General features: G+C 37.7%; 1 protein-coding gene across 10 annotated transcripts in view; it reads left to right on the top strand.

Annotated features, from left to right (window-relative positions):
* The window catches only part of TBC1D5 (TBC1 domain family member 5), a 530,924-nt gene that overhangs the window by 441,888 nt on the left and 62,879 nt on the right, over positions 1–26,157 (top strand). For all 10 annotated transcript variants that reach the window (XM_053221498.1, XM_027061904.2, XM_053221496.1 and 7 more), the window contains 2 exons: positions 5,645–5,730; positions 22,243–22,544. In XM_053221498.1, coding sequence (XP_053077473.1) covers positions 5,645–5,730; positions 22,243–22,544 — 388 coding nt within the window. The remainder of the gene's footprint in view (positions 1–5,644; positions 5,731–22,242; positions 22,545–26,157) is intronic.

Here is a 26,157-nt window from a genome sequence, read left to right as displayed (position 1 = left end):
TTTTCCCCCAGCATTGAGGCAATAACATATTCACTAAAACAAGAGTCTCATTTTTCATCAAAGAGAAATGTTCGACATATTTTTACAGTGCTGCTTCTCCTCCTGAGCTCTTATTTTTTTCCCCTTTTCTAATCTGGCTGAAAATTAAGAGTTGGTAGCAAGGTAATAGGGGAGTGAAAGCGAAGTAATTCTTCATTTGTCAAATATTTTGTTTTCTTCATGCCAAACATACATTATATTGTAAATATAAGTCAATCTTTTCTATTAAACAAGTGCTACCGGAACTTTATCAGTTTAATTTAATGTAAAAATTGTGATCAATAAATTATAGAAGTGATAATAATTTGGACATATTGCAGGAGATCGCTTTAATTATTACAGCCTTATAAGCTGGTAAGCAAGTATGCATTAATACGGTTTTACAATTTTTTTTAATTTATAAATATATGTACTCTTATGCTGAGAAGTAAAATAGCATCGTTCCCCACATAGGAGATCCAGTATGCATGAGAGATTTTCCTAAATACGCGTTTTGCTTTTATTTTTTTTTTTTATTTTTTTAACATTTATTTATTTTTGAGACAGAGAGAGAGCATGAACGGGGGAGAGAGAGGGAGACACAGAATCCGAAACAGGCTCCAGGCTCTGAGCTGTCAGCACAGAGCCCGATGTGGGGCTTGAGCTCACGGACCGCGAGATCATGACCCGAGCCGAAGTCGGGAGCTTAACTGACTGAGCCACCCAGGCGCCCTGCGTTTTGCTTTTAAAAAACACGTTTGATAAAAATCCACCCAAATTTATTTGTGATTTCCAGAAGTACAAAGCACCACTTTCTCTACCTACAGTTATCATGAATTTTAAGTTGTCAATCTGTCAGATCTGCTCTCAAATTAAAAGTCTGTGTGTCAGTGTTCAGTGTTACCAGAAGATAACCATAGCTTCCATTTCATTGAGTTTTTATCGAGTGCCCAGCACTGAGCTGTGCGCTTCGTGTTCATCGTCTCATTTGATTCTTACCACAAGTTTGCAGTGAGGGAACTACAGCTAAGAGTGTAACTGGCTCCTCACAGGGGCCCTGCTAGTGGGTGGAGCAGGGGGTCCGAGCAGGGGCCTCACTGACTGCTGATCCCTTGCCTCCCCTGCCAGGCAGCCTGTGCCTCTAAAGCAGATGAGTGAGGTTATGTTTACCCTACTTTAACTCCTAGTGGTACATTCATGAATTAGAACTGGAATCACAAGGGTCACTGCAATTGCTTTTCTCTTGCTCCTTTTGGTTCTACGTGTTTGTAAATAGCCAGCCCTATGAAAGGCATTGTGTTGTTCCAAGTTCTGAGAGGAATACTTTACACTCTTTTCCTTCTATAGTCTCCATATTACAATTCAAACGGAGATAGTCATCTTCAAATGAGGATGAGCTCAGTTGAGGGACCGATCTAGAAAGTACTATTTGTAATGACCTTTGTTGGATGAGTTTGATTTCACCAGGCTGAGAACAAGGAAAACTGTCATATAGCATCTTGTAGTTAATTATTCCTGTAGCATCTTTTCGTTACTTGTACTTAGTGTGGGTTAACATTTAAATATTTGTATACTACCGCACAAAGTGAGCATCAACTTAAAATACTGAAATATTCATGGGGGGAAGAGTGGCAGAGGGAGGAGGGTGATGTGCCGATCTGTGACTTCCATTATAGATTAGAGCACAGGGGAGTTGTCCACCGTCAGAAGTCATACTCCGTAAGGGACAGGGTATTTGTTTTACCTGAAATTACATTAAGGAGCAGCTTGCTAGCATATAACACAGACCTCAGAAGTGTAGAACGTTAGTTAACTGTAATGGAGAGGTTAGATAGATTCCGATCAGTTTCAGCCCTTACATTCATTGATTGCTGTCCTTTAAGTACTGTTTGTAAATTGATTTTGTAATCATGCCAAATTAACAAAAGCATTTTGGAAATTCACAAGTACAGCATGGGTTGGGTTGGGTTTTCGCATATACTTCCTTCTAAGACACTTGTTTCTGCTTCTGTAAGTCATTCTGTCCCAAGGCTTTAAGATGCCTCCCAAAACCCAGCCTGTCTGTAGAATGGGTGGGATTTTCAGCATTCTTCTTCTATTGAAATAAAATAAAATGCTCAAGAGAAAGCTTTAAAAAGAGCTCCAACAGCTTGTTAACAGAGAAGAATTGAGTGAGTGGTACTTGGTAGTTAACTAGCTACAATCTTGTAGAAGATCTATCTCCAGTCCATCCGGGTTGGTCTAGGAAAGGCATGACTCAGGGTGAACTGAATTTGTGGTTTCTGCATCTTCACCTATAATTTAATACAGACTTCCCAGGTAATGGAACGTAATCGGTACTCCTCGTACACAAATCACTGTCAGTTATGATCACCATTTTTCTATCTTTTGCCCAAAGAAAAATTCACCAAGAGTGTGTTTCTTTTGTATAATACACATTGGTTTGGAAAAGCCTGTAATAGTGAAAATCCTGTCTGTATGAAAATACATTTAAAATAATTAGCAATTGTTCCTGCCCGTGCAAAGACACACTGTTAAAGCTGTTGACATCACATGTCCTGCACAATGAAAAATTATAACTGTCATGGAGTCCAATCTTTCTTACATACAGAGCTTTATATATGTACAATTCTACTAGCTCATATTTTAGAGGAAAGTCCAGATATTTAAAAACTAAAAATCAGAACTGTTATATTTCTATAAAATTTTATTTGTAAAAAAATCCTTTTAAATATGAAAAGCGAGTATCTCTTTACTTTTAAAATGTTTCAGTTGCATAAAGTTAGAATTATGCTCATTTAATCCGATGCCCCTAAGGAAACCATTGTTATCATTTTGGTAAATAGCTGTGCGGAAGGTTATCATTCCAAAATTTCTTGACTTTTTCAAACCTTATTCAGAAGAGACAAAACGAACTTAATTAAAAGAGAAGAATTACAGGTAGATTGAAGAGCTGTCAGGACTGAATCTTAATGTATAGCAGCGTTTGTGCCCTTTTTATGGTTCATGTCTATACATGTTGATTTTTGTAGCTACACGATTTTTTTTTATGTGTATGTCAGACATTTAGTTCTGTGCTGTCCATTACAATAGGCACAAGCCACATGTGGCTATTGAGCACTTGAAGTATAGCTGGTCCAAATTGAGATGTGCTGTAAGTGTGATATATATAGTGGAGTTCAAAGACGGTACAAAAGGAAGAATGTAACGAACCTCAGTGATTTTTATATTGATTACATGTTACAATGACAACATTTTGGATATAGCGAATTAAATAAAATACTACATTTAATTAAACTTGTTCCTATTTTTTAATGTGGTTGCTAGAAAATTTTAAATCACATATGAAGCTTGCATTTGTGACCCACAATGTATTTCTGTTGGACAGTCTAGTCCAGATCATCTATCTGTTGACATATTTATGTTTTAGTAATAGCATCATCTTCTCATAAAATCCTGTTCGATAACTTTCAACTATAACCTCTGATTTTATTTTCTTACATTTCAAATGCTGTTTTTCAACATGATCTTTTGATTCTTTTTTTTTTTCTTTTTTTTCATCCCAGTATAGAGATACTTTAAACTGCCTCTCGCTTTGATACTAGTAAGTCTCCTAGGAATTTAAATAGGCCTCTGTGAAAGCAATACTTGAGCCTCATTCATATGTTCAAGTTAGATCATTATTCCTAATAATGGCTTTAAGTGCTTAGATACATCAGCACTTCGTGTCTTGAATTGCTTGTCATTTCTTTATGAAGATGTTTCAAGAACTTGCTCCATGCAATCCCTTATTTCATTGTTTTCTAGCAAAAAGTAACATAACCTTTTATTAGTTTGTTGTTGGGAGTCCGAAGAAGAAAAGCCTTTTTATTCGCAAAAACAAAATGTATTTCCAGGTAGTGAGAATCTAAAGAGCAAAATGAGTCATGAGTGATAGTCCTGCGGAAGTTATTTTTTTAAATAAATCATGAATGCCCTGGCAATCTGCCAGTAGCTTTAACCTCTGTTTTATTTTCCCATTATACTTGGGTCCAGGTTGTCATCAGCTACCATGAGGAAACCTGTGTAATTCCTAGAGAGAGAAAAGTTGCACTGTTAGACTTAATAGTATGGTAGTCATGGAAGCATCAGTCCTCTTCATCAAGGCAATTCAGATTTGATTATTGTAGAACTGTGTTGAATACCAAACCAGTGGAGTAGTAGCTGGAGCTAAATCAAGGGATTGTCATTTTTGTCAGATGATTAGGGCTGACTTGGAAGAGATATGAAAGGGTTGAGCTGTGTAAATATTCTCTTTTCAGCAGAAAAAGAAAAGGTCCATCATGGCCATTAAGATGCAGATTGTTAGCTTGATGAATTTCAAACTATTTAACCTTAGCAATTATACACCCCCGCCTACGTACAAGTATATCAGTGCCTTGGGATTATGGCTCCAAGGATTGATATCGAAGTGTATTGGTAATTTTCTATTAAGATGAAATGAAGCCTTTCTATGTCTAGATAGAGCTCTCAGAGGACAAGGCATGCTCTAGTTCAAAGTCCTACTCATTAACCTGAATTATAAGTTCAGGTAAACCTTGGAACACACTTATTTATAAGTTTTGTCAAACTTTTTCATGAAAAATATATGTAATTTAACATTTTAGAGATGGTATTCGTTTTAATTATGATATTAACATAGTAACCGTTTTATAAACTAGAATTTATTTAATTTTTATTTGCCTGTGAGGGACTTGATACATTTAAATAATGGACACATTAAACGATGGTAACATATTTAAATTGACAAACCTGACCTAATGATTTCAGGACATTTTTGCAATGTTTATGGAGAATATCAAATGCCAGAAAGGCCAGTGTATTGCTGTTGGTATGAAAATGTGCATTGGTCAGTTTGATTTTCTGTTTTGATGGTACTCTGCTAATATTTCCACTACTTTGGTACTTGTTAAACTCGTAAATAAGAACAGATGACATAGAAATTTCTAACTTTAAAAGAATTGCTGAATTCTAAAATAACACATTCGTTTTTGGAGAAGAAAGACTCGGTGCGCCATCTAGTGGGCATGTTTAGCATTCTGGTTATCAAAAACTAACGGCGATTTTTTTACTCTTCCTCCAAAAGGCAGCTTTCTTAACACTTTGTATCTCTCAGGCATTAGGCCTAGATTGTTCTTGTGTTACATCTCATATAATTTTTCAGTTTTGTCATAATTTTATCTAGTTGCATTTTGGAAAGTCATATTCAAAGTGATCAGAATCATCAGAAATAAATCTACTTATCTTGAGTACTGAGAAATGTATAGAATTGTTGAATCATTATATTGTCCATCTGAAACTAATATAACACAGTACATTAAGTATGCTTACAAAAATCTAATGACAGAAATAAATCTTTGTGAACTTTGAGACAGGTAGAAATAAAATCTGTAAGATAATTTCAGTGTTTAATCACGACTAAGATCAGTTAAGGTAAACTTCAACAATGAAAGCAAAACCCAAGCATGCTAACTATTGAACTTTGTTATCATATGTATTCTTTCTACAAAAACAGTTGTCTTTGTTCTTTTATGTCTTAATGTGTAATTTAAATAGCTTTATACATTTAAATTTCTTTTTTCTGTAGAGAAATCCAAGACCAGTGACTTACCAATTTCATCCAAATTTAGATTATTACAAAGCACGGGGAGCAGACCTCATGAATAAAAGCCGGTAAGTGCCCTTTCTCTGATGAAAGTTACAAGCCACAAAGATATTCTCTGAGATTTTCAGGAATTTTTACACATTTTGTGACAATGAATTTAGAGATTTTAGTATATCAGTGGGCAATGACATCTTTATTAAATAAATCATCTGAGTTTTTTTTTAAGGCATGAGAAAATGTATACATTGATGTCAGTGGTAAGAAGAAAAATAGAAGAGTATCTGTTATAATTTGAAGTTAGGCAACTTCATTTTTCTAACACTAATAAACCTGAATAAATTGCGCCTTTATCTCTTTCCAGATCCTTGCTGTTGATTGAAAAGAGGCAGTTCTATAATATATTTTTAAATTATTTCAGTAACAAAATTAAAATTGGGTTTCCCAACTGTCTTTAGAACTACACAATATGCTTATAAATGCATCTTGTGTGTGCATTTGTGATTACATACATAGAAATTTTAAGGGTCACTGTAGGAATAAAAAAACATTAAAATTCTACTTTTAAAAGAAATTAACATTGGCATAAAGGGTTGATGAACAGTTTTGTTCTTTCATAATACTGTACTCAGATGTCTCAAGAGTTAACTTGTCAAACCAGAACCATCTCAAATTAGAATGTAATTTCAAAGTTTACTCTGGAAGACTAAAATGTTAGTAATGATAAATGCTGCCAAGTTGTCCGAATTTTTTTCCGTAAGCATTTTGCCTATGTGCTAGCTTTTCTTCAGTAGGATTCCAGCAACCTAAATATACATCTATGGAGTAAACACACATAATGTGTTCTGCTCTTACTTGGAGAGTTAAAAAGAAGACATAATTCCTGCCACATAGAAACTCATAGTCCAAGGGGTGAGAAGAAGTTTATGGGAGAGCAGCTAAATTTAAACTTGTGTTCTGACCCCTGTTTTAGTGTTATGTTATTTTTAAATTACCCATCCTTGATTGAAATCTGTCACATACTTTGATGTACCGTATAACTGTGACCCTGGCTCTATAGCCCATGAGGCTCTTCTCTGAAGCTCTTTTTTGTTCGTTTCATCTGATTCTTGTTTCACTAATAGAAGGCTATTCTCCTTAGTCATTTGTTCATTTAATTTAACAATTTTTATTGCGCGCCAGACTTTCATTATTCTAGGTGTTGGAGATACTCAGGGAACAAACCAGATAAAACCCCTGCCCTCAGGAATCTTAATAGTCTAGTCACTTGTATTTCTACTCTGTCATGTCAAGTATTTAGTTTTGGTATGTTTAAAAGAACAAGGTATTTTAGGTACTTTCTTTATATAAGATTTTTCTAGCTAGAATCCCTTCTTCTCTCCCCTATCCTTTCCTACCCCAGCACCGCCAGATTAGTTTCCACACAACAGCCAAAGAACTCTCAATTTACAGAAGATTATATTACACCCCAACGTAAACCCCTCCAAAGGCTACCTCTTACTATTGATAATCCAGTCTTCTTCCTGGGCCCATTTTCTATTTCTGTGACCTTCTCTCCTTTCACTCTCCCCTTGTCTTAACTCCCGTGCTTGCACTTGCCCTGCACCTTTCCTTCCCTCCTGTTTTCTTGCTTCTGCGTGATTTGGGGCTCAGCCCAAAGGTCATCTCAGAGAGGCCTCTCAGACCTGCCTATTTTCTTTTTCTCTCCCTCTCAGTAACCCTCTACCCCATTGCCCAGTATCATTTTCATAGGGTTCATAACTCACTGAAGCTGTAGACTTCATTTACATGTGTCACCTGACTCCCCAACTTCCACACTAAAATCTAAGCCTCCTGAAGGCAGGCACGTTGTCTTACCGCTTGAGAGCACTGAGGAGAATGTCAGGCATAAGGAAGTTCCTCAACAAATATTTGTTGTATGTGTGTATACGTGCATTATCTTTTTACGTTTTTTGATGTCTACCTTTTGTTCCAGAAAAAGAAATGGACTATATACCCTTTCCTCCCCGCCCCCCCGCCGCACTTCATGTTTTATCTTTCTTCTGTTTAGCCTTCTGTCCTTGCATTTTTCCTCTCAAAAGATCAGTTCTGTTTTAGCATTTTCTTGTGAGCACATTGAGATTCTTGTACAAAATATCATTGTGATGACTGGAAGGAAGGCTCTGTTTTAATTTCAAAGCTTAAAACTGAAATGCAACTAAATGCAAGGTGGTATGTGAAGAGCACATCACAGATCAGTGGGAAGAATTAATAAATGGTGTTGGGAAACTTGACGAATCTTTTGAAGAGGTATCAACCCATAACCTTATCATACACCAAAACAAATTCCACCAACAAATTCCAGCTAAATCAAAGTATACTCAGGCAAACATCTAGTGTCTATCTGACCTCTAGTTACTAGAAGACTTTTTAATCTTAAACGCAATGGAGGAAAACCACAGTGGGAATGACTGGTGCATTTTACTATGCCACTATTTGTAAGTAGATATGTCAAAAATAAAATAAACTGAATCAAAAGGTAGATGGAAAATGGGAAAAATATTTGTAGTGTAAGTAACTGAAAAACCAATATCATTAATGTATACAGAATCTATGCAGTTCAGTAAGAAACTTAAGATCCCATCTCAGTGGCCATTCTATCTCATGCCATGTTCTGTTGGACCCTCCTTTTCTGTTTATAAATTTTGGAACACCGTCCAGACTTCTGTTCTTCACTGTACTCATTCCCTAGAGGATCACAGCCCAGGTTCATGGCTTTACATACCATTTATGACTGAAGGGTCCTGAATTTATATCTTAGGATGACCTCTTCCTTTGAACTCCAGATTCATATGCCACTTACTAAGTATTTCCTCTGGGATGTCCCATATGTATCTCAAATTTAATACTTGCCAAACTAAACCCTTGATTCTACCTCCGCAAGTCTATCACTCCTCTGTGTTTCTCCAGCACAGTAAATGGTCAACCCAGTTGGTCAAGCCTTAGAATCGCCTGTGACCTGTTTCTTTTACATCACACATCAAGTCCATCACCAAATCCTCTTCTAAATACATCCTGAAAGAAATCACCTTTCTCTCTGTACTGCTAATACCAAGTCACCACCACTAGTTTCTTAACTAGTCTTTTTACTTTCTCCCTTGCTTATAGACCCTTTCTACATAGCAGCCAGATTAATGTAAGTCAGTTCCTATCACTCTGCTACTCAGAGCCATGCAGTTACTTCCCAAAATGTATAGGATAAAATGCAATGCCTTTTCGATGGCCTACGAGGTAAGCCCTGCTTGATCTGGCCTCCTATCTCTCCAACCCCATTTGCTACACCACCATACTTTCTGTTGCCTGTTGGACTCCAGCCACACTGACCTGATTGCTATTCCTCAAGCAAACAAACATGTTCCCACTGCAGTAGCTCTGAACTTGCTTTTCTCTATGTCTGGATTCTTACCTAAGAATCCCCATGGCACACTGCTATTCACTCTGTTCCAGTATCTGCTCTTCAGAAAACTTCTCTTTGACTCCCCTATCTAAAATAAGGGACCCCTTTACTCTGGTTTCTACTTATTGTTTTTCTTTTTGTGTTTTATAGCATTCTTACTACCTGAAATGGTAAAAACATTATTGGCTTGTTTTTTGTTTTTATTGTTTGTTTCTTGCACTGAAATGTAAACTCCACATTTTGTCTCGTTAACGTTATATCACCAGCACCTAAAATAGTGTCTAGAATATGGTAGGCACTCAATGAAAAAATTTCAGAGAGAAACAAACATTCGAAAGGCTATCCAAACTCCTAATTAGTCAAAGAAATGCAAATTAGAACAACAATACAGTATCATTTTCACCTTTCAAATTAGAAAATTGAAAAAATAGGGGCACCTGGGTGGATCAGTGAGTTGAACATCCCACTCAACTCTTGATTTTGGCGCAGGTCATGGTCTCATGGTTCCTTCATTCGAGCCCTACTTGGGCTCTGTGCTGACAGTGGGGAGCCTGCTGAGCCTGCTTCATATTCTTTCCCTCTTCCTGTCTCTCTGCTCCTCCCCCTTTGCATGCGTGTATGCACTCTCCCTCAAAAAAAAAAAAAAAAAACAACCTTTAAAAATATATATAAATAAAAAATAAATGAGCCAGAGATGACTAAGTCCCAGAGATCTACTGTATAGTATAGTGCCCATAGGTTATAATAATAATATATTAATTAATATATATTAAAAGTTTGCTAAGAGGGTTGATCTTATTCTAAGCATTTTTATCACAAAAAAAAATAAAACAAAGAGGGAGAGAGAAAACTTTTGGAAGTGATGGATATGTTTATGGCATAGATTGTGGTGATGGTTTTATAAATGTTTACTTATCCCCAAACTCATCAAGTTGTACACATTAAATATGCACAGCTGTTTGTATGTCAGTTATACCTCAATAAAGTGATTTAAAATAAATGAATGAATGGGCAAGCTAGTACTGGTGAAGGTGCATGGATACCCTTAATTCTTGATAATCTTGCCAAAGAATTCTTCCAATTCTGTATGTAACCCTTATAACTACCACGTTATGGCCTGGAGGTTTGTTTACCATGTCAGTATCACCACTTTACCCATCATCAAAAGCCCCTGTAGCTGTGATACCATTGGTAAAGTCCATTTCACTCTTTAAGGCCAAAGATGCTCTTACCTGGCTGGGCCCTTCAGCCATAATTAGCCTTGCAACTACTTTCTTAGCTGTTTAGAAGCTATTAAAGAGTTAATGCATTGGAGCTGTCACTGAGTAGCAAGACAGAGATGGGAAGGATCCAGAGGAGTATATATACTCATGGGGGAACCCCCAGCAGTGATCAATGAATAGAAAATAGGAGACAGGCAGACACCTGAAAAGCAGGGACGTAATACCTGCTATATCTATGGTAATGGACTTCTATTTGTGTTGCTTATCCAAATAAGGGATAAGGATGCAAAGATGACATGTGATTTCATGGATAAGAATATCTCTAGAAATCAAGAAGCCTGATTTCTCGTCTCTGCTTTACCATGGATTGCTATAATTAAGTCTTTAAAAGCAAGTGCCTAGGTATTTTAGTGGTAGATTTTCCATTACGTGTGTGCATAATATTCACTGTGCTCTGATTTTACTTACTTGCAAATTTCTTTTTAAAAATGGGAATTGACATTTTCTTATTCATTCAACTTTTAAGCTCGGAACGACAATTTAACACTCAAAGCTCGTTCCAATTTTGTCCTTAAATAACCAGAAATTGCTGCTATAAAAAAAAAATAAGTACATCTAATTTGTGACCAGTCTTCAGTGGAACCTATCAATCTATTTAGGAATCTGTAACTACTAAAATGCCCAATTGAGTAGTCGTGGAACAGAATTTCATAGTTTTTAAATACTGCAGTTGCTTCTATTAAGAGTAGAATCACATACCTTCTTTATTCCAGAACGGTCATGGATTTTCTGTTTGAAAAGGACACAACACAATTTCTCAAAATGTGCAGTTCTTTCTGCTCCACAGAGGTGATGCGATAACGGCACGTGAGTGGTCAGTAGTGCCTCCAGAGCACATGTCACTTTATCTAGTGGTGACTGTTTACACATTCCACAACTGTAGGTCTTTTTACTTAAGCAGTTTCATATCACCAAAATTTTAGAGATAGAAAATACCAAGCTTAGTTCATGATCTCTCCACGCATCAGCTCAGCAATAACATTCTGTGTGCTAACTATGCCAGCTTTCCTCTGCACCCCCATCAGAGCTTAAACAACTTAACTCATATCAATGATGAAAGAATCCAGAATTATAATTCTGGTAGATGGGCCTTCTGCAGAAGGCCTCTTGCCAGAAACTCTACATGAGATCCTAGAGGAAGCGAGGCTCCGGGGAAAGAAGATTCTAATAAAGAGAGTACCCTGAGCTCTTAAGATGCATCCCACATTCCTTAGCTGGGCTCCATGTGACTAAAGCGTGATGGCATCCAATCCATTCTTACCCTAGGAATGCCTGGTGACTAATAATTCTGCATCTCTCCTTGGGATTAGGATCTGCCTCAGCTTAGAAGGGCTCCTTCCTCTCCAGGTCTGGCCTCACTAGAATGTCCTGAGAAAGTGCAGGGTTCCAGGAAGCACAAGGATCCTTCCAACAATCTTATGTTAGAATATGACGAACATCATGAGAGCAGTGACCACATCTGTCTCATTCATTGGTGTTGCTTCAATACCTGCCACAAAGAACAAATTTAAGTATTAGTGAAATAAGTGAGTGCTTTTTAGCTTCAGTTGTAGAATAACTCATACTGATGTCACGAGCCACATCTTAGAATCCTCATATTCCTAGCACTGTACTTGGTACTATTTACAAAGGTTAGTAAATACTTTAGTTTAATGATTAGGTAAATAAATACTGTTTTGAATACCTAAAAGACATGATAAAATTCTCCTCAACAATTTCCATTTTACATGGTCAACAAAATTTTTTAAATTAGGCTTTATTATATTTACTTACATAATGACTACAATTGTTCAGAATTATTTTATTGCTAAAATATGGTAAAGAAATAATTGCTAATAATATTCCCCAAGCTATAAAGCCAAGAAGTCCATGGTTATCAGTATTAGTAGTTAATTGGCTAATCAGAATGTCAGAGAACCCTGATTTCTATATAAATGTAACTTTGTGATACTTTTGTGCTCAAATAACTAAAAGTTTGTGCTTATAAGCACATCTATGTCTGAAGTGCTCTTTCTGTCATATCAAAGAGTTGTTACTACCCAACCAATTTAGATAAATTGCTAACACTGTCTCCTATCTAATCCAGAGTAAATAGATTTTTCTCCTTTTTAAAAAAATGTATGCATAATTTGTACCAGTACACAGATCCGTAGTATTCTATCTGATGAGTTTTGACAGTTGTGTATACCCATGTAACCTCCATCCAAAACAATATATCTGGCATGAACATTTCTTTCACCTGAGAGTTCCCTCGTATCCCTTTACAGTCATTTGCAACCACTCATCCCGAGACAACCACTGTCTGATTTCTGTTACAGTATATATTGGTTTCGCCTTTTCATGAACTTCATATAAATACAACCAGGCAGTGTGCACTCTTTTGTATCTAGCCTTTTTTTTTCGTTCAGCATGATGTCTTTGCAGTTCGCCCATATTCCATGTATCCATGTTCCTTCCTTTGGATTGTTGAGTCGTATTCCATCATATGAACATACAGCAAGTTGTTTATTCTCTCGCTGACTGAGTTATTTCAAGATTTGGAGTATTATGAATAAGGCTGCTATGAACATTTCTCTACAAGTGTTTTGATGCTGTTGTTTGTTGTTAGTGTTGTTTATAGATGTATGGTTTTCTTTCTCTTAGGTAAACACAAATTGCTCTATAGGATAGATGAATGTTTAACTTCATAAGAAACTACCTGTTTCAAAACAACCTGTTTTGAAAGTAACTGTATCTTTTTCTACTCCCATTAGGAATATATGGGGTTTCCAATTGCTTGCATTCTTGTACATCATTGTATAACATTAGTAATTGTGCATCCTTGCCAACATTTGCTATTGTCAGTCTTTTTTATTTATTCCAGTTGATATGAAAATGGTATCTCTTATGGCTTAATTTGCGTTTTTCTGATGATTAATGATGTTGAGCATCATTTCATAACATATCACTGATATATAGGTCTTCTTTTATAAAGTGTTATTTCAAGTTTTTTTTTTACCTATTTTCAATGGGTTATTTGGTTTTTTTTTTTAATTTTAGGAATTCCTTATATATTCTGGATAGGATTCTTTGTCAGATATGTGTACTAGAAATATTACTCCCTAGTGTATGGCTTGTCTATTCATTTTCTTAATGATATCTTTAGATGATCAGAAAAATTTTATTTCAGTGAAGTTTCTTCTTTCAGTTTCTTCTTTTATGGCTAGTGCATTTTGTTTCCAACCTAAGAAATCTTTGCCTCCCTTTAGTCTCCATTTTTGATGGTCCCCAGACCATCCTCAGCTTAGTGACTCGCTAGGACTCACAGCACTCTGCAAAGCTGTTCCACTCATGGGTACTGTGTGTTATGACAAAAGGATACACACTGAAATCAGAAAAGGAAAAAGTTTGTAGTCTAGTAGGAGAAACTAGGTACAAGTTTCCAACTGTCCAGTCCCAGTGGAGTGCTTAAGTCTCCCAGTAGCAATATATGACAACATGTGGTAAGTGCTGCCGCTAGGGAAGCTCACTCAGGCTTGCTATCCCTCAAGGTGTTTTGTTTGTTTGTTTGTTTTGTTTTTTTTATTAGAGCTCTGTCATGTAAGCATGAAGCAACAGTGTGACTAACGGTATGATATGGAAACCTCAATTTTTATTTCTATAGATAAGTCTTAGAGAGTTTATCTAATGATTGTATACACAGCAATCTACGTATTTATTATTCTTATGTTAGTTTGACAAATGTTATGAATGGTGTTCAGACCTAATTAGGTAAGCCCCCTATAGGCTAGCTTATAGCCAACCATGCATTAGGCCAACCTTTTTATCCCTAAAAGCACTAGTCCTTTTGCTTCATGACACAATAACAAAAATGTATCTTCCACGTACAAAATAATCATAGCCTTATAGATGAAAGGAGTACATTTCACTCAAAAGTCAGACTCCTAAGGAATAAGTAATAGCAAACTAACTTTTATCATCTTGTTTTAATAAAGACCTATCAAATCTAGAGTTCTTTGAGATGTGGAGATAGTTTGTTTTCTAAGACAATAGAAACCTCACAATATGGCAAACAAATTTAGAATTACATATAGATGTCTTTCATTGAAGCAAATTTGCTACTCTCAACTTTAAAGATAAAGAATTAAGAAAGGTAGAAACCAATTCATTTTATAGAATTTGAAGTCGTCAACTCACAGAATTTGTAAACAAAAGTACACCATAAATTAGCTCAGGTGTTAGAATCATCTTGAAAAGTACTATGTTGCAATCCTGACAGCTGTTTTGAATTTCCAAATAAAATATTTATGTCTATAAGCATGAAAGAAATAAATATGAACCGTAATCTGTTGAGGGTAGATCACTAATGTAGATTTCTAGAAAGATGGCACAGATGGAAAGAGAATATTGTTTCTATCTAAAAACCAAAGTCACATATTCATTTTTACTTTTTTCAACTACGCTTTGCACTTAAGAAAATAATTTTAAAATAAGTTCTATGTTTTTATGGTGGAAAAAAAGGTACAGTGAGGTGAGAAAATGATAGAAAAGGAGACTATGAAACAAATGAAAGAGCAGCGGGAAGAATAGCATCTTGAAAGGACAGTGAACGTGGAGGAAGAAGGAAGGGCAAAAAGAACAGAATAGAAACAGAAGGTAGAGGTAAGGAGGCAGGGCAAACAGGCCCCTAAGCTTGGAGATGGGGTTTGGTCAACATTCCTCAAGGGCCTAGACTAGTGTACAGGCCTCTCATTTGGTCCTGCCCTTTCAACAATATGATGAATATGGTGGTGGAAGCCATTTGACACTGCAGATTATAAATCCCTAGAGCTGGAAAGGGCCTTTCATTTAAGCCTATGTCTCACCCAGGCCAAGACTAGAAAGCCACAGTGTCTGAAGGTGGTTTTCCAATCTCTTACACAGTTCCAGAATTGGAACACTTATTATTTTAAATACAGCCTGTTAAAACATTAGAAAGGGTTTCCTGTGTTATAGCTTTTGAACTGTTTTCTGTAACTTTCGTAACACATTTCGTTTTCTAAAGCCATGCCAAAAGGACTGCTTTCCCCCATGACAGCTCCCATGATATTATAAGACTCGCCCCCCAGCTTTTTAAGCGATTCCTCTCGCAGCATAATTTTCATACCTCCCCACTGTTCTACTCCATTTTATAAAGACACAACTCAGTTCTGCCAGACATTAATGCCTCAGCGAAAGCTGTCTGCCATAGTTGTGCAGTTAGCTTCTGCCATGTAAGCACTCACCTAGTATTTTTAGTCACATATTTATATTACTATTAAGGATAATATATATTTACTACATAGAGATACCATATTTACTTTTGAAGGATAATTTCACAGGGTACAGAATTCTAGGTTGGCGGGGCTTTTTCTCTCAGTATTTTAAATATTCACTCCATTCTCTTCTTGCATGCATGGTTTCCAACAAGTTGGTTATCTTTGCTCTTGCATAGGTAAGGTGTTTTGTTCTTCTGGTTTCTTTCAGGATTTATTTATCTGTGATTTTATATAGTTTAAAAATTACATGCCTAGGTGTAGTTCTTTTGGCATTCACCCTCCCAGGTGTTCTTGAAGCTTCCTTCAAGAACTGTGGTTTGGTGTCTGACATGAATTTGGGGAAATTCTCAGTTGCTATTGTTTCAGATATTGCTTCTGTTCCTTTCTTTCTCTCTTCTCCTCTGGTATTCTCATTATGCATATGTTATACCTTTTATAGTTGTCCCACAGTTGGATATTCTCTTCTGTGATTTTCTTTATGTCATTTTTGTGTTTGCTTTTCAGTTTGGGGAATTTCTTTTAAAACCTCCTCAACCTCAAGAGTGTGTATAGTCTCTTTCCTTGCCTGTGTGTAGTCTACTAATAAGCCTATGAAAGACACTGTTCATTTGTTATAGTTTTTTTTTTATCTTCATTCTTTTTTTTCTTTCTTTCTTAGAATTTTCTTTTCTCTGCTGACATTTCCCACCTGTTCTTGCATGCTGTCCACCTTATCCATTAGAGCCCTTAGCATTTTAATCATAGTTATTTTAAATTCCCAGTCTGGTAATTCCAACAGATAGAGCAGGCTATATCTGAATCTGATTCTGATGCTTGCCCTGTCTTTTCAAACTGTGTCTTTCTACTTTTTTTCAGTAAGTCTTATATAAATTTTTTGTGATAGTTGGATATATGTAGTGGGTAAAAGGAACTGCTGTAAATGGACTTACAGTAATGTGGTGATAAGGTGTGGGAGGAGAAGAACCATTCTATAGTCCTGTGATTAGGTGTCAGTCTTTTTGTGAGCCTGTGCCTTCAGACTGTGAACACACATGCCTCTCATCCGCCTCCCCAACGTGGGTGGGACAGGGTGACTAGAGGGGTGTGGGGTTGGGTATTTCCCTTCCTCCAGGTCAGTTAAGCTCTGATAAAACCTCAGCAGGTTAGACTTGGGTTGAATGATTTCTCCTGAGGGCAGACTTTGTTAAGAAAAACAGAATGTTCAGATGTATTTCAAAATGGTTCCCTTCCATTCCACCTGTTGGATGCACAATTTTTCTCCCATCGGTAGAACTCCAGGAGATAAAACTCAGGAGTGTGGACTACCCCCTCATGATTGGGTCCCCCTCGGAGTTTTTATCTGTCAGATTGGTCCCCATTGAGCCCCTAGTAAGATTTGTCAATTGTACTTCATATCTCCCTACTCCAGTGCTGCTTCCTATGGGTCTCTGCTCCAGGAAGTTGTGATTCTCTGTAGTCACCTGTCAGTCTGTCTGATTTGGGGACAGCAGTTTATGCTATGGATCTAAGAAAAATTTGTTGATTTTTTTTTTTCAATTTATTCAACTCTTTCTGGTTGTTAGGACAAAGTGGAAACTTCCAAGCTTCTTACATGCCAGACTGGAAACCAAAAGTTCACTCATTTAGTATTAACACAGGCTAAGAATCTTACTTTTCTTCAGCAGTGTCTCTGTGGGCTCAGATTAGCCTAGCAGACCAAACTAAAACACTAATGTTTGGGTGTTGTTGTTGTTGTTGTTGTTGTTGTTGTTGTTTTAATGTGAACTCATGTTAGCCCATACCTCTCTATTCTGTGTGTAATGTGCAGTTATAAAAAGGTTTGACCTAAGTGCTTAAGATTCTATTTATCTTTGTTAAATTTTATCAGTTTAATTCATTTCTCATGCTAGCCTGTTGAGAGTATTTTATATTTTGATTCCTTTGTCTAATAGATTAGGTGTCTCTGCAGGCCTTTAGTCTCAAATTCAGTGAGCACTTGTTCTCTTTCCAGTCACAAAATTATAGAATTTTCTATCTAAAAGGAACCCAAAATATCAATAATCCAGCCCCCTTGTCTTAAAGATAAGGAAACTTCAGTCCAGAGAGCAGGCTACATAACTCTCCCCAGTTACGCAGCTCATTGATGGAAGGAAGATTATGAGCTTATAAAAAGGACTGATGAGCAGGTCTGTGAACCAAGTCTGAGACACATGTCATCACCAGAAGTCTTTGGTGGGTGCTAGAACATTCAACAATAAACTTGAGGTACAGTTCTCCAACTATAACTGAGGATGCATTATCTTTCATTCTATCCACGGCACTGACATACCTTGGTAAATCTTACAGACTTTAACACCTCAGATAAGAAATAAAGTTGCCTTAGAATGACTTGTTTTTAGTGACCCATACTGGCTACTTGTGATAGACTACAACCATTTTCAAGTAATTAGGAAAAAAAATTTTAATAAGCCAGTCCATTTTCTGGTTCGTGGTCTCTACAATCCTTCTGAAAAATTAGAACAGTTCCCCCACTTTCAGTCTTCTGATACCTCTTTTTCTATTCAGTACAACAAATTGGGTATTATATTTAAACACAAACAAACCCAGCCGTCTGAAACTTTAAAATGTACCTAAATAACAATTGAGCCAATGGACTATTTAGAAAACGTGTGGGAAAAACTGTGATGCTGTTGCTATAATCAGATGCAAATGTATATCTTTAAATGCTTTTATTGGGAAAGGCAGAGAACTGAACAAGTGAATGAATGGATGAATGGATGAACGAACCAAGCATTCAACCTTTGGGAACACAGAAAGGAAATAATAAGAAAAATATAAACTAGCATATTGAGAAAGATAATTACAAATAAATGGAAAACTCTTCCTTTGACAAAAATATAAACAAGCATGTAACAAAATTTTATTGAAAAAGGCGTTAAGTAAACAAATATTAGATACTTAATATCAGACCTGAAAAACAAATCCATAGATAGAAAGGAAGAAAGCCTGAGGTGGTGTCAAAGCTTGGATAACAGAAGAGGAAAATCTCCGTGGCTGTGGAGAGTTTTTACAAACGTGATCACATGATAATGTTCTGGGTTTTTGGTTTGTTTGGTTGGTTGGTTTTTTTAAGCTTTAGAAAAGTTTTAGAAGTTGAATGAAAACAGCTCATGCCTCTGGCAGTTAAGAAGACATTGGAAACACTAGATGCTCTTTCAGGAGAGTGTGGGTTAGAAAGTCAGGCGGTAAGAGATCAGGTGGGTGGCAAGAGGCAGCAAGAGTCACCCAGTTTTAGAAAGTGAACCAAAGGGGCCCAACAGTGAAGCCAGGTTGGGTTCTGATGCAGTTGTTTTGATGACTCTTGAATCTTCAGGTAAGTGTCCCATCGCTACTGATTTAACCTGCTAAATGAGGCTGTGCAAAAAGTAGGGTCTTGGCAACAATTTGAAGACAATCCCTCCTATATTGTACTATTTTTATTACTTAATAAGAGTATGTAGTAAATAATAATAATGAAAGACTTTGATTACACAAAATTAGTTACTCATTAGATTTATATAATGTCCTGTTAACTCCAGAGTCCTCTTACTATTTATTTCAACAGTGTTTACACGTTACACTCCATTGTTAATCCAACCCAGTACTCAGTGTCCATCAGATCTCTGACAAACGCATTAATTTTCATTGACTCAGCACACATGACTTGATAACGTACATCACAGCCAGTAAAGAATGCTGCTACAGATATTTAAGATCTGTGTTTAGCTACCTTTGGCCAAAAAATTATCATCCTGAAAAACAAACACACTATGGACAGCATGTTTGTCCTAGAAGTACATGTTTTACAGTTGTTTGTATCTGTAATAATTGAAGAGTCACCTTCAATAGTTGTTTTGAGAAGAAAATATTCTTCTGGAAGCAGTGGGTAGTGAATGAGGGGGGAAGTTGGTTAAAAACAAAAAATACCCAAAAAAGGAAAATGGTGTTCATCCCCTTTTAAGAGGTATTCAGATGAAAAATTGCTCGGCATGAGCTTGATCTATGTTTTTTGTGCTTATTAGTAGTAATGAAGATGCATTAACCATATTCTTTTGATAATGCTCTAGCAGTTTCTTAGTACTTTTATCAACATATAAATTTTACAGCTGGCAGTATGGGAATTTGACTAGTACATTTTTGTTCATAAAAATGGGTAACGACATTTTAACTTCTTCATATCTGTGAATCATGAATCTTGCCTTCAAACAAGCAAAACTAAAATGCAACAAGACATGGGATTGCATGCAGGCTGCTGAGTGAAATACAGTGCCAGAGGTGAATGCCTTCCTAATCCACAACTTACGAGTTCTTTTCATTTCCTTCATTTATTTTTCAATAAACATGTATTGAGTGCCTTCTCTGTTGCTAAGCTGTAGTGTCTGTAAATTGAGAATGCCGTACTTCATTAGGAAGCAGCGGGAAACTGGAAGTAAGTGGTGTATAATCACGATATATCCTTATCTCCATTAGGAAACGTTATTTTCAACAATTTTTGGAAGGGCATGAAATAGCTCAGTTCTTTAAAGATAAAACTTGATACAAAAAGAATCATTTGAAAATTTTTTTCACATTTCGTGGAGTTGTAAATGAGCAACTCTTTCTCTTATAAAGCCGAATTCCAGGTTTTAAATTTGATTTGTCCTAGCTCCAAAGTAATGTAAGTCTCCGATATGTAGCCCATAATATTAGCGAGTACCATTAAAGAAAAACTTGATGAAAGGAAGAAGCATAGTGTTCTCTTTTATTATAGGACTATGGATCAGTCCTATCTTAGAGCTGTATCTAGCAACACCAAGGATACAGCTGTTCTGTAAAAGGTAGGAGAATTACTATGTAAGAGCTGTCAGGTAGATCTGAGAGAAGGAAATGATAGTAAAATTCAAGTTAAATCAAGTAAATGTATCCCTCAAACTTGATTTTCGATCTCCTACTTTTATGGAAAAAAGAAGCAAAATGTGAGAAAATAAGCTTCTATTAATGATTTGGGCAATAAAAATACAAACTTTGGTATTGTTGTGGAGTGGGACTACCTCCTGCAACTAAAATAATTTATAATAGTAACTGGTCTTCAAGATAATACCCCTGAGATACTTCAAGGTTACGAATCATCTGGGAGGTAGTCATTCAGTTGACAAATGTTTACTTGGTGACTTCTGTTTGCCAGATGGCTGTCACACAGGTGCTGGCAAACCATGACAGCCAAGCGAGGAAGTGTATGAGAGGAGCGGCGGGTAAGGGGGTTAACCATTGACAAGGGTAGAATAAAATAAGAGTGAGCCTTCAGCTCTGCACTGTGGAGGTCATCCATGACTGGAGGAGTAGTTTTTGCACATTGGCAAGGAGGCCACAACCAGACCTGAGTGGGCCTAGGACCGAAGAAGCAGAAGTAGCACATAAGACAGCTTTTTGAAAAAATATGTCATGAGGAAGGAGGAGAAGTGGGATGGTAACTAGGAAGAGATGAGGGTTCACAGGATAAGTTAGCAAGGGCGCTTGTGTGAGCATGCACACGCACGCGTGCGCACACACACACACACACACACACCATGGTTGTATGCTAATGGGAATGTCACTACAGAGAAGGAGAAAATGATTCAGGAGAGGAAGGTGCAAGGGCAACGATCTCAGGTCAGAGGATGGAATCCAGAGCACAGTGAGAGAGGCTGGCCATCGCTAGGAGCCGGGACTCTTCACTGTAGAGGTGGAAAGACTTCGACTACCTGGACGTGCAGCTCCCTTTTAACAAATATTTATAAAGCACCTGTTATACGCTAGGCAACAGCAGCATAGCAGACAGACCAGAACCCCTTATCTTCGTGAAGCTTGCGTTCGAATGGGGATTGGAGGAGATGGACAAATAATAACCCATCAAATAGGATATGTAGTGCCATCAGGAAAAGTGAAGCAGGGCAGTGGGGAAGGAGGATGTGGAGAGCCGGGATGGTCGGGGTGGTGAGGGCAACTTGCAATTCTCAGGAACTGGGCGATTCTGTACAGCTTTTATTGAATTTACTTTGTGACTCTCAGACACGTTTATTTTTCAAAATCAGATTAAATGTGGCCTAATACCCACATGCCAGGGCTTGTGGGAAATCTGCTGTCGGCTTCATTTCACAGGTGCCGCCTTCTATCCAAGGCTTGCTGAGCCCTGGACGTCTCCTTTAGAGTCCTTATCACAGGCTTTAACCATGCTTTTTTTACACGATTATTTAATATATTTCTTCCCTACTACACTGAAAACTCCAGCAGGGGAACTACGTCTGCTGTGGACAACTGCATCCCCAGAACCGAGCACAGTGTTAGCACAAAATAGGCCCCATTTGTTGAATGAATGAATGAATGAATGAATGAACAGTAAAAAGACTATTTTCCATAAGCCACCTCTCGAAGAACCTTATCGTTGTTTTATTTTGTGATCACTTCTACGTTTTCACTTTCGCTTTGTGTAGCTGTTCCAGTAAATGGCCTTTTTCAAGCAGGTAAGGTGTGTTTTTATACCATTTGGAATATGTGACATAGAGTTGTCCTCTAATTTAAGTAATGTTTCTCCACCTAATTTTTTTTCTACAGGGCCAATGTCAAAGGTGCTCCCCTGAATATAAATAAGGTCTCTAATAGCCTGATAAATTTTGGAAGAAAGTTGATTTCTCCAGCAATGGCCCCAGGCAGTGCGGGTGGCCCTGTACCAGCGGGCAGTAGTGGAGGCTCCTCCACTGCTGTGCCTCCCACCAGGACTCTGGCAGAGGTCCCCAGGCATCCCCTGCGGCAGCAGCAGCAGCAGCAGCCGCAGCAGCAGCAGCAGCAGCAGCAGCAGCAGCAGCAGCAGCAGAGACTGATGAAATCGGAAAGCATGCCAGTGCAATTGAACAAAGGTAAGGAAACAATCGTAATAAATCGAACGAAAACGCTCACAGTGTAGCCTGGGATTTCCTCACCTGCCTGGGAGGAACCAACCTCCTAGAGTTGGAAATTAATGCAAAACCTAATTTTTAAAAATCTGTTAGATTCGTTTTTTTTTTTCAGTGGGAATATCAGATCCTGTGTCGTTTTTAATAAGACCATTTTATGAAGTAATTTGTTAAGGTACTTCTTTAGCATCTATATCCTAGGATACGTGCATTCGAGTCCTCTGGATGCCCGTAGAGTATGGCACAGGCTATCACAACACAGAACTTGAAAGCAGTTGATGCGATCTCTGCTAACGTGTAATGATGTATAGTCTGAAATGGGACGTTCCAAGAGCATGGGCTTCACTGGTCGCAGCATCCATCCGTGCAGCCGGTTTGAAGAAAGCGTGCTGCCCCTAGGCTTGCGGTCGCTCATCCAGCTGCTTTACCCATGAGCAATATGAACTGTACCCTTACGGGGAAGGCTAAACAGAATCTCTAGCAGCCAAAGTCAGTCTGTGAGTCCAGGCCCTACAATTTAGAGCCTTAGAATGCTAGAGCAGAGGAGACCTGGGAGACCACCTCATCCAAAGCTCTCATTTGACGAGCGGGGCCGCTGCTGGTGCTGCTACGAGTGAGGGGTGCCCTTGCCACCCAGCCTCAAGTAAGGGTGTTGGTCTGTTTCCGGGCTTTTCTGGTGCTTCATCTCCCGCATGTATTTAACTCGTAGTAGAGCCCTTCAGGTTCCTACTCAGAACCTTTATGCTCTTATTTTCCACTCTTTTCAGAGACCTATATATTAAGTACCCCTGTTCACAGCAGATTAGAAACAGCTGCATTTATTTTTAGTGGTGGGACTCTGCTATCTATACTATAGAAGCAAGAAATAGGAACATGATGGCAGAAAATCCACAGAATTCAATCCTAAGACCTCACAAAGCACAGAGCCTGTGGCCACTCAGTTGTCAGGGCACAAATAGCCTGACCCATGCCTCATTCACATCTTAAAGGGACCCTTGTTCTAGCCGTGTTCGATGACCGGTGTTGACAGCAACCACAGTAATATTGAATCAGTTAGAAGACCTTAAACCATGTTCCCATACACTCTGTTTAAGAAGATTGCATCTAAAATGGTTAAAAATTTTAAATTCTTGGCATTTAAGCTGGCAGACTTAAGTGGACTTTATTCCCCAATGGCACAAAAATAATGAGTATTGAATTCACTAATGAGTGTGTGCATGTTTATTCTTCTGTCAGTTACAGGGTATTATCACCATTGCCTATATGAAGTATTAGACTTTGTATAGTTAGTATATAAGTTTCTGTTAGAATATTGAGTTTGCCTTACACAGGAATGTCTCGTTTAAAACTACATTCTTTTCTTTTCAATGTAGCGTTGTCACACATGATTGAAAGAAAAGGAGACTTCAAATCATTAACACATTGTAAATGTATTTTAATGCCAGGAGACATGCCCACTTTCAGAATGGAAATGAATGTTATTTTCAATATTTCTTAATTGTACTGTTTTATTGTTCTAACCAAATATGATTTCAGTATTGCTTTGATAACAAGCCATAGTCAGTAGTAATTCTAACTGATGGCAGGCAAATGAGTCAGAGAATCTCTTAATGCTGTAGCTTAAATCTTCAGAGGAACCAAGCCAAATGACTATAGAAATATAAAGTTGTATCTCTAAGGAAATGTCAAGTATTAATATCACAGTAAGTGAGAAGGAGGCACACGAGGATGGAACGACTGATGAAAACGAAGTCCCCAGTTAGAAGGAGACAACAGAGCACTTAAGCAAAGTACTTGGAACATGAGTATCACTAGGGCATTTTGTAACTGATCCCCGTGCTGAAAGAACGTCTCCTTGTGTGGCAGCTCTTCTTTTTCTTTCTGGTTCATTCTCCTCGTGTCAATCACGAAAAGCTTGTCTACCTTCCTCTTAAAGATAAACATTCCTGCAAATGTCCCACCCTGCATAAGGATTTGAATGAAACGGAGTAAAAGGCGAAGAGAACAGTTGATACAAGTAGAAACCAGCTAGGTTGCTGCTCCCTCTCACTGACTTGCCCATGAAATGAACCGTAAGCACAGTCCTGAAGCCTTCTGACCATGTCTCCTCGCCCTGAAATAAGAGGTGTGGACTGCTCCCTGGGGAGCCTCCCAGCTCCAAACATCTGTAAAGATACACTGGGTAATGCTACAAGGAAAAAATACGTCTCCAGCATTCGTTCTTTATGCTGGTGTTTCCCACAAGTATCCCGCTGTGCTGTGACAGTGACAGATCTGCAGCTGTGTCACCTGGTCCCAGAGATTGGTGAGCACAGTACGTAGCCTGTCGGGAGGCTTGCGTTGGAATACGGCTTCTTACTATCGCAGAATAGAGTCATCTACTTAGGGCCTTTGAGGAGAGAGAATGTAATAGCCTTTGTAGTGTCCTCTGCCGGAAAATTTGAAAGTTGATTTGAATAATGGCTGTTAGTAAAGATGAAAATGTTTGTGGTTTTCGTAGGTTACTTAACTCTCGAATGTTTATGCTTCCGTAGGATGAGAGTTGTATGGAAAACCCAAAATTCATGTATGTGTTGCTGGGAACGCAAAGTGTAGTTTGTGTATGTGTTGGGAGTCGGGTCGTGAAAGAAAGAAGAGGGCGCACAGATATTCCTCCGCTACTTTCTGGTGATATTTAATACTAAAATGAGTTTTCAGTGTCTAAATTATACACTAATAGGTAATCCAGAAGCAGCAGAGAAAAGTGGGTAACAGGCACAGAATTGAAAATCCCCTTCAAATAAACAGAAGATAGGCATGCCATTTATCAGTGAACAGAGAGGTAACTGTATTATGAAAATTCAGGACCTGATAAGTTCCGTTGAAAGCTGGTTTGGAGTGTGTACCCATTTATAGATTTTATTTCAGTTACAGGAGATATAGATACACATATATAAATGCATGTACTGTTAATGGATGGGATGATAGGATTACAACCCAGTAATTTGCAGATAAGCTGGCTGTGCTGTCAATTATAATTGTAGCAAGTGGTCAAAACACTTGAGGGTATGTTGTATAATTCCAAAATTGATTTGCTATTATATGAAAGGTACAGGGCAAGCAAGTCTATTAATCCTGCATTATCAAACCTGGAAACTACAGTGTCTTTGTAGAAGACTTGGATTTTAGTTTATGAATTTCACAGTAACTTAGACCTTCAGATGCTGATACAGCCAGAGGATTAATTCTGTTGACAGTGACTGTGCCTAATGTTGAACTTGGCCAGGAAGGAAGAAATCAGAGAACCGAAAAGCCTTCCTTCTAAATGGGAGTGTACCTCAAGTTCTTCACAGAATTTCCTGTTCTCCTTTTCCTTTCTCTCCTGTACTTTTAGAATGCACTCCCTCTTTCCCCATTTCCTTTGTCTATTTTTTGAAGTTGAACGCTTCTTTATTTTAAGCATTTACCATAGGTCCAATTTGTGAATGAAATCTCGCCTATCATAAGTATATCAAGTTTAAAGGGTGTGCAGTTCACAGATTTATTTTTACATGTTGACATTTATAAGTACATGTGGTAGCTTATGAAATCTTTTCAG

This window comes from Acinonyx jubatus, chromosome C2 (genome assembly GCF_027475565.1).
Source record: "Acinonyx jubatus isolate Ajub_Pintada_27869175 chromosome C2, VMU_Ajub_asm_v1.0, whole genome shotgun sequence".
NCBI lineage: Eukaryota > Metazoa > Chordata > Mammalia > Carnivora > Felidae > Acinonyx > Acinonyx jubatus.
This window is presented reverse-complemented; position numbering and strand designations above follow the sequence as displayed.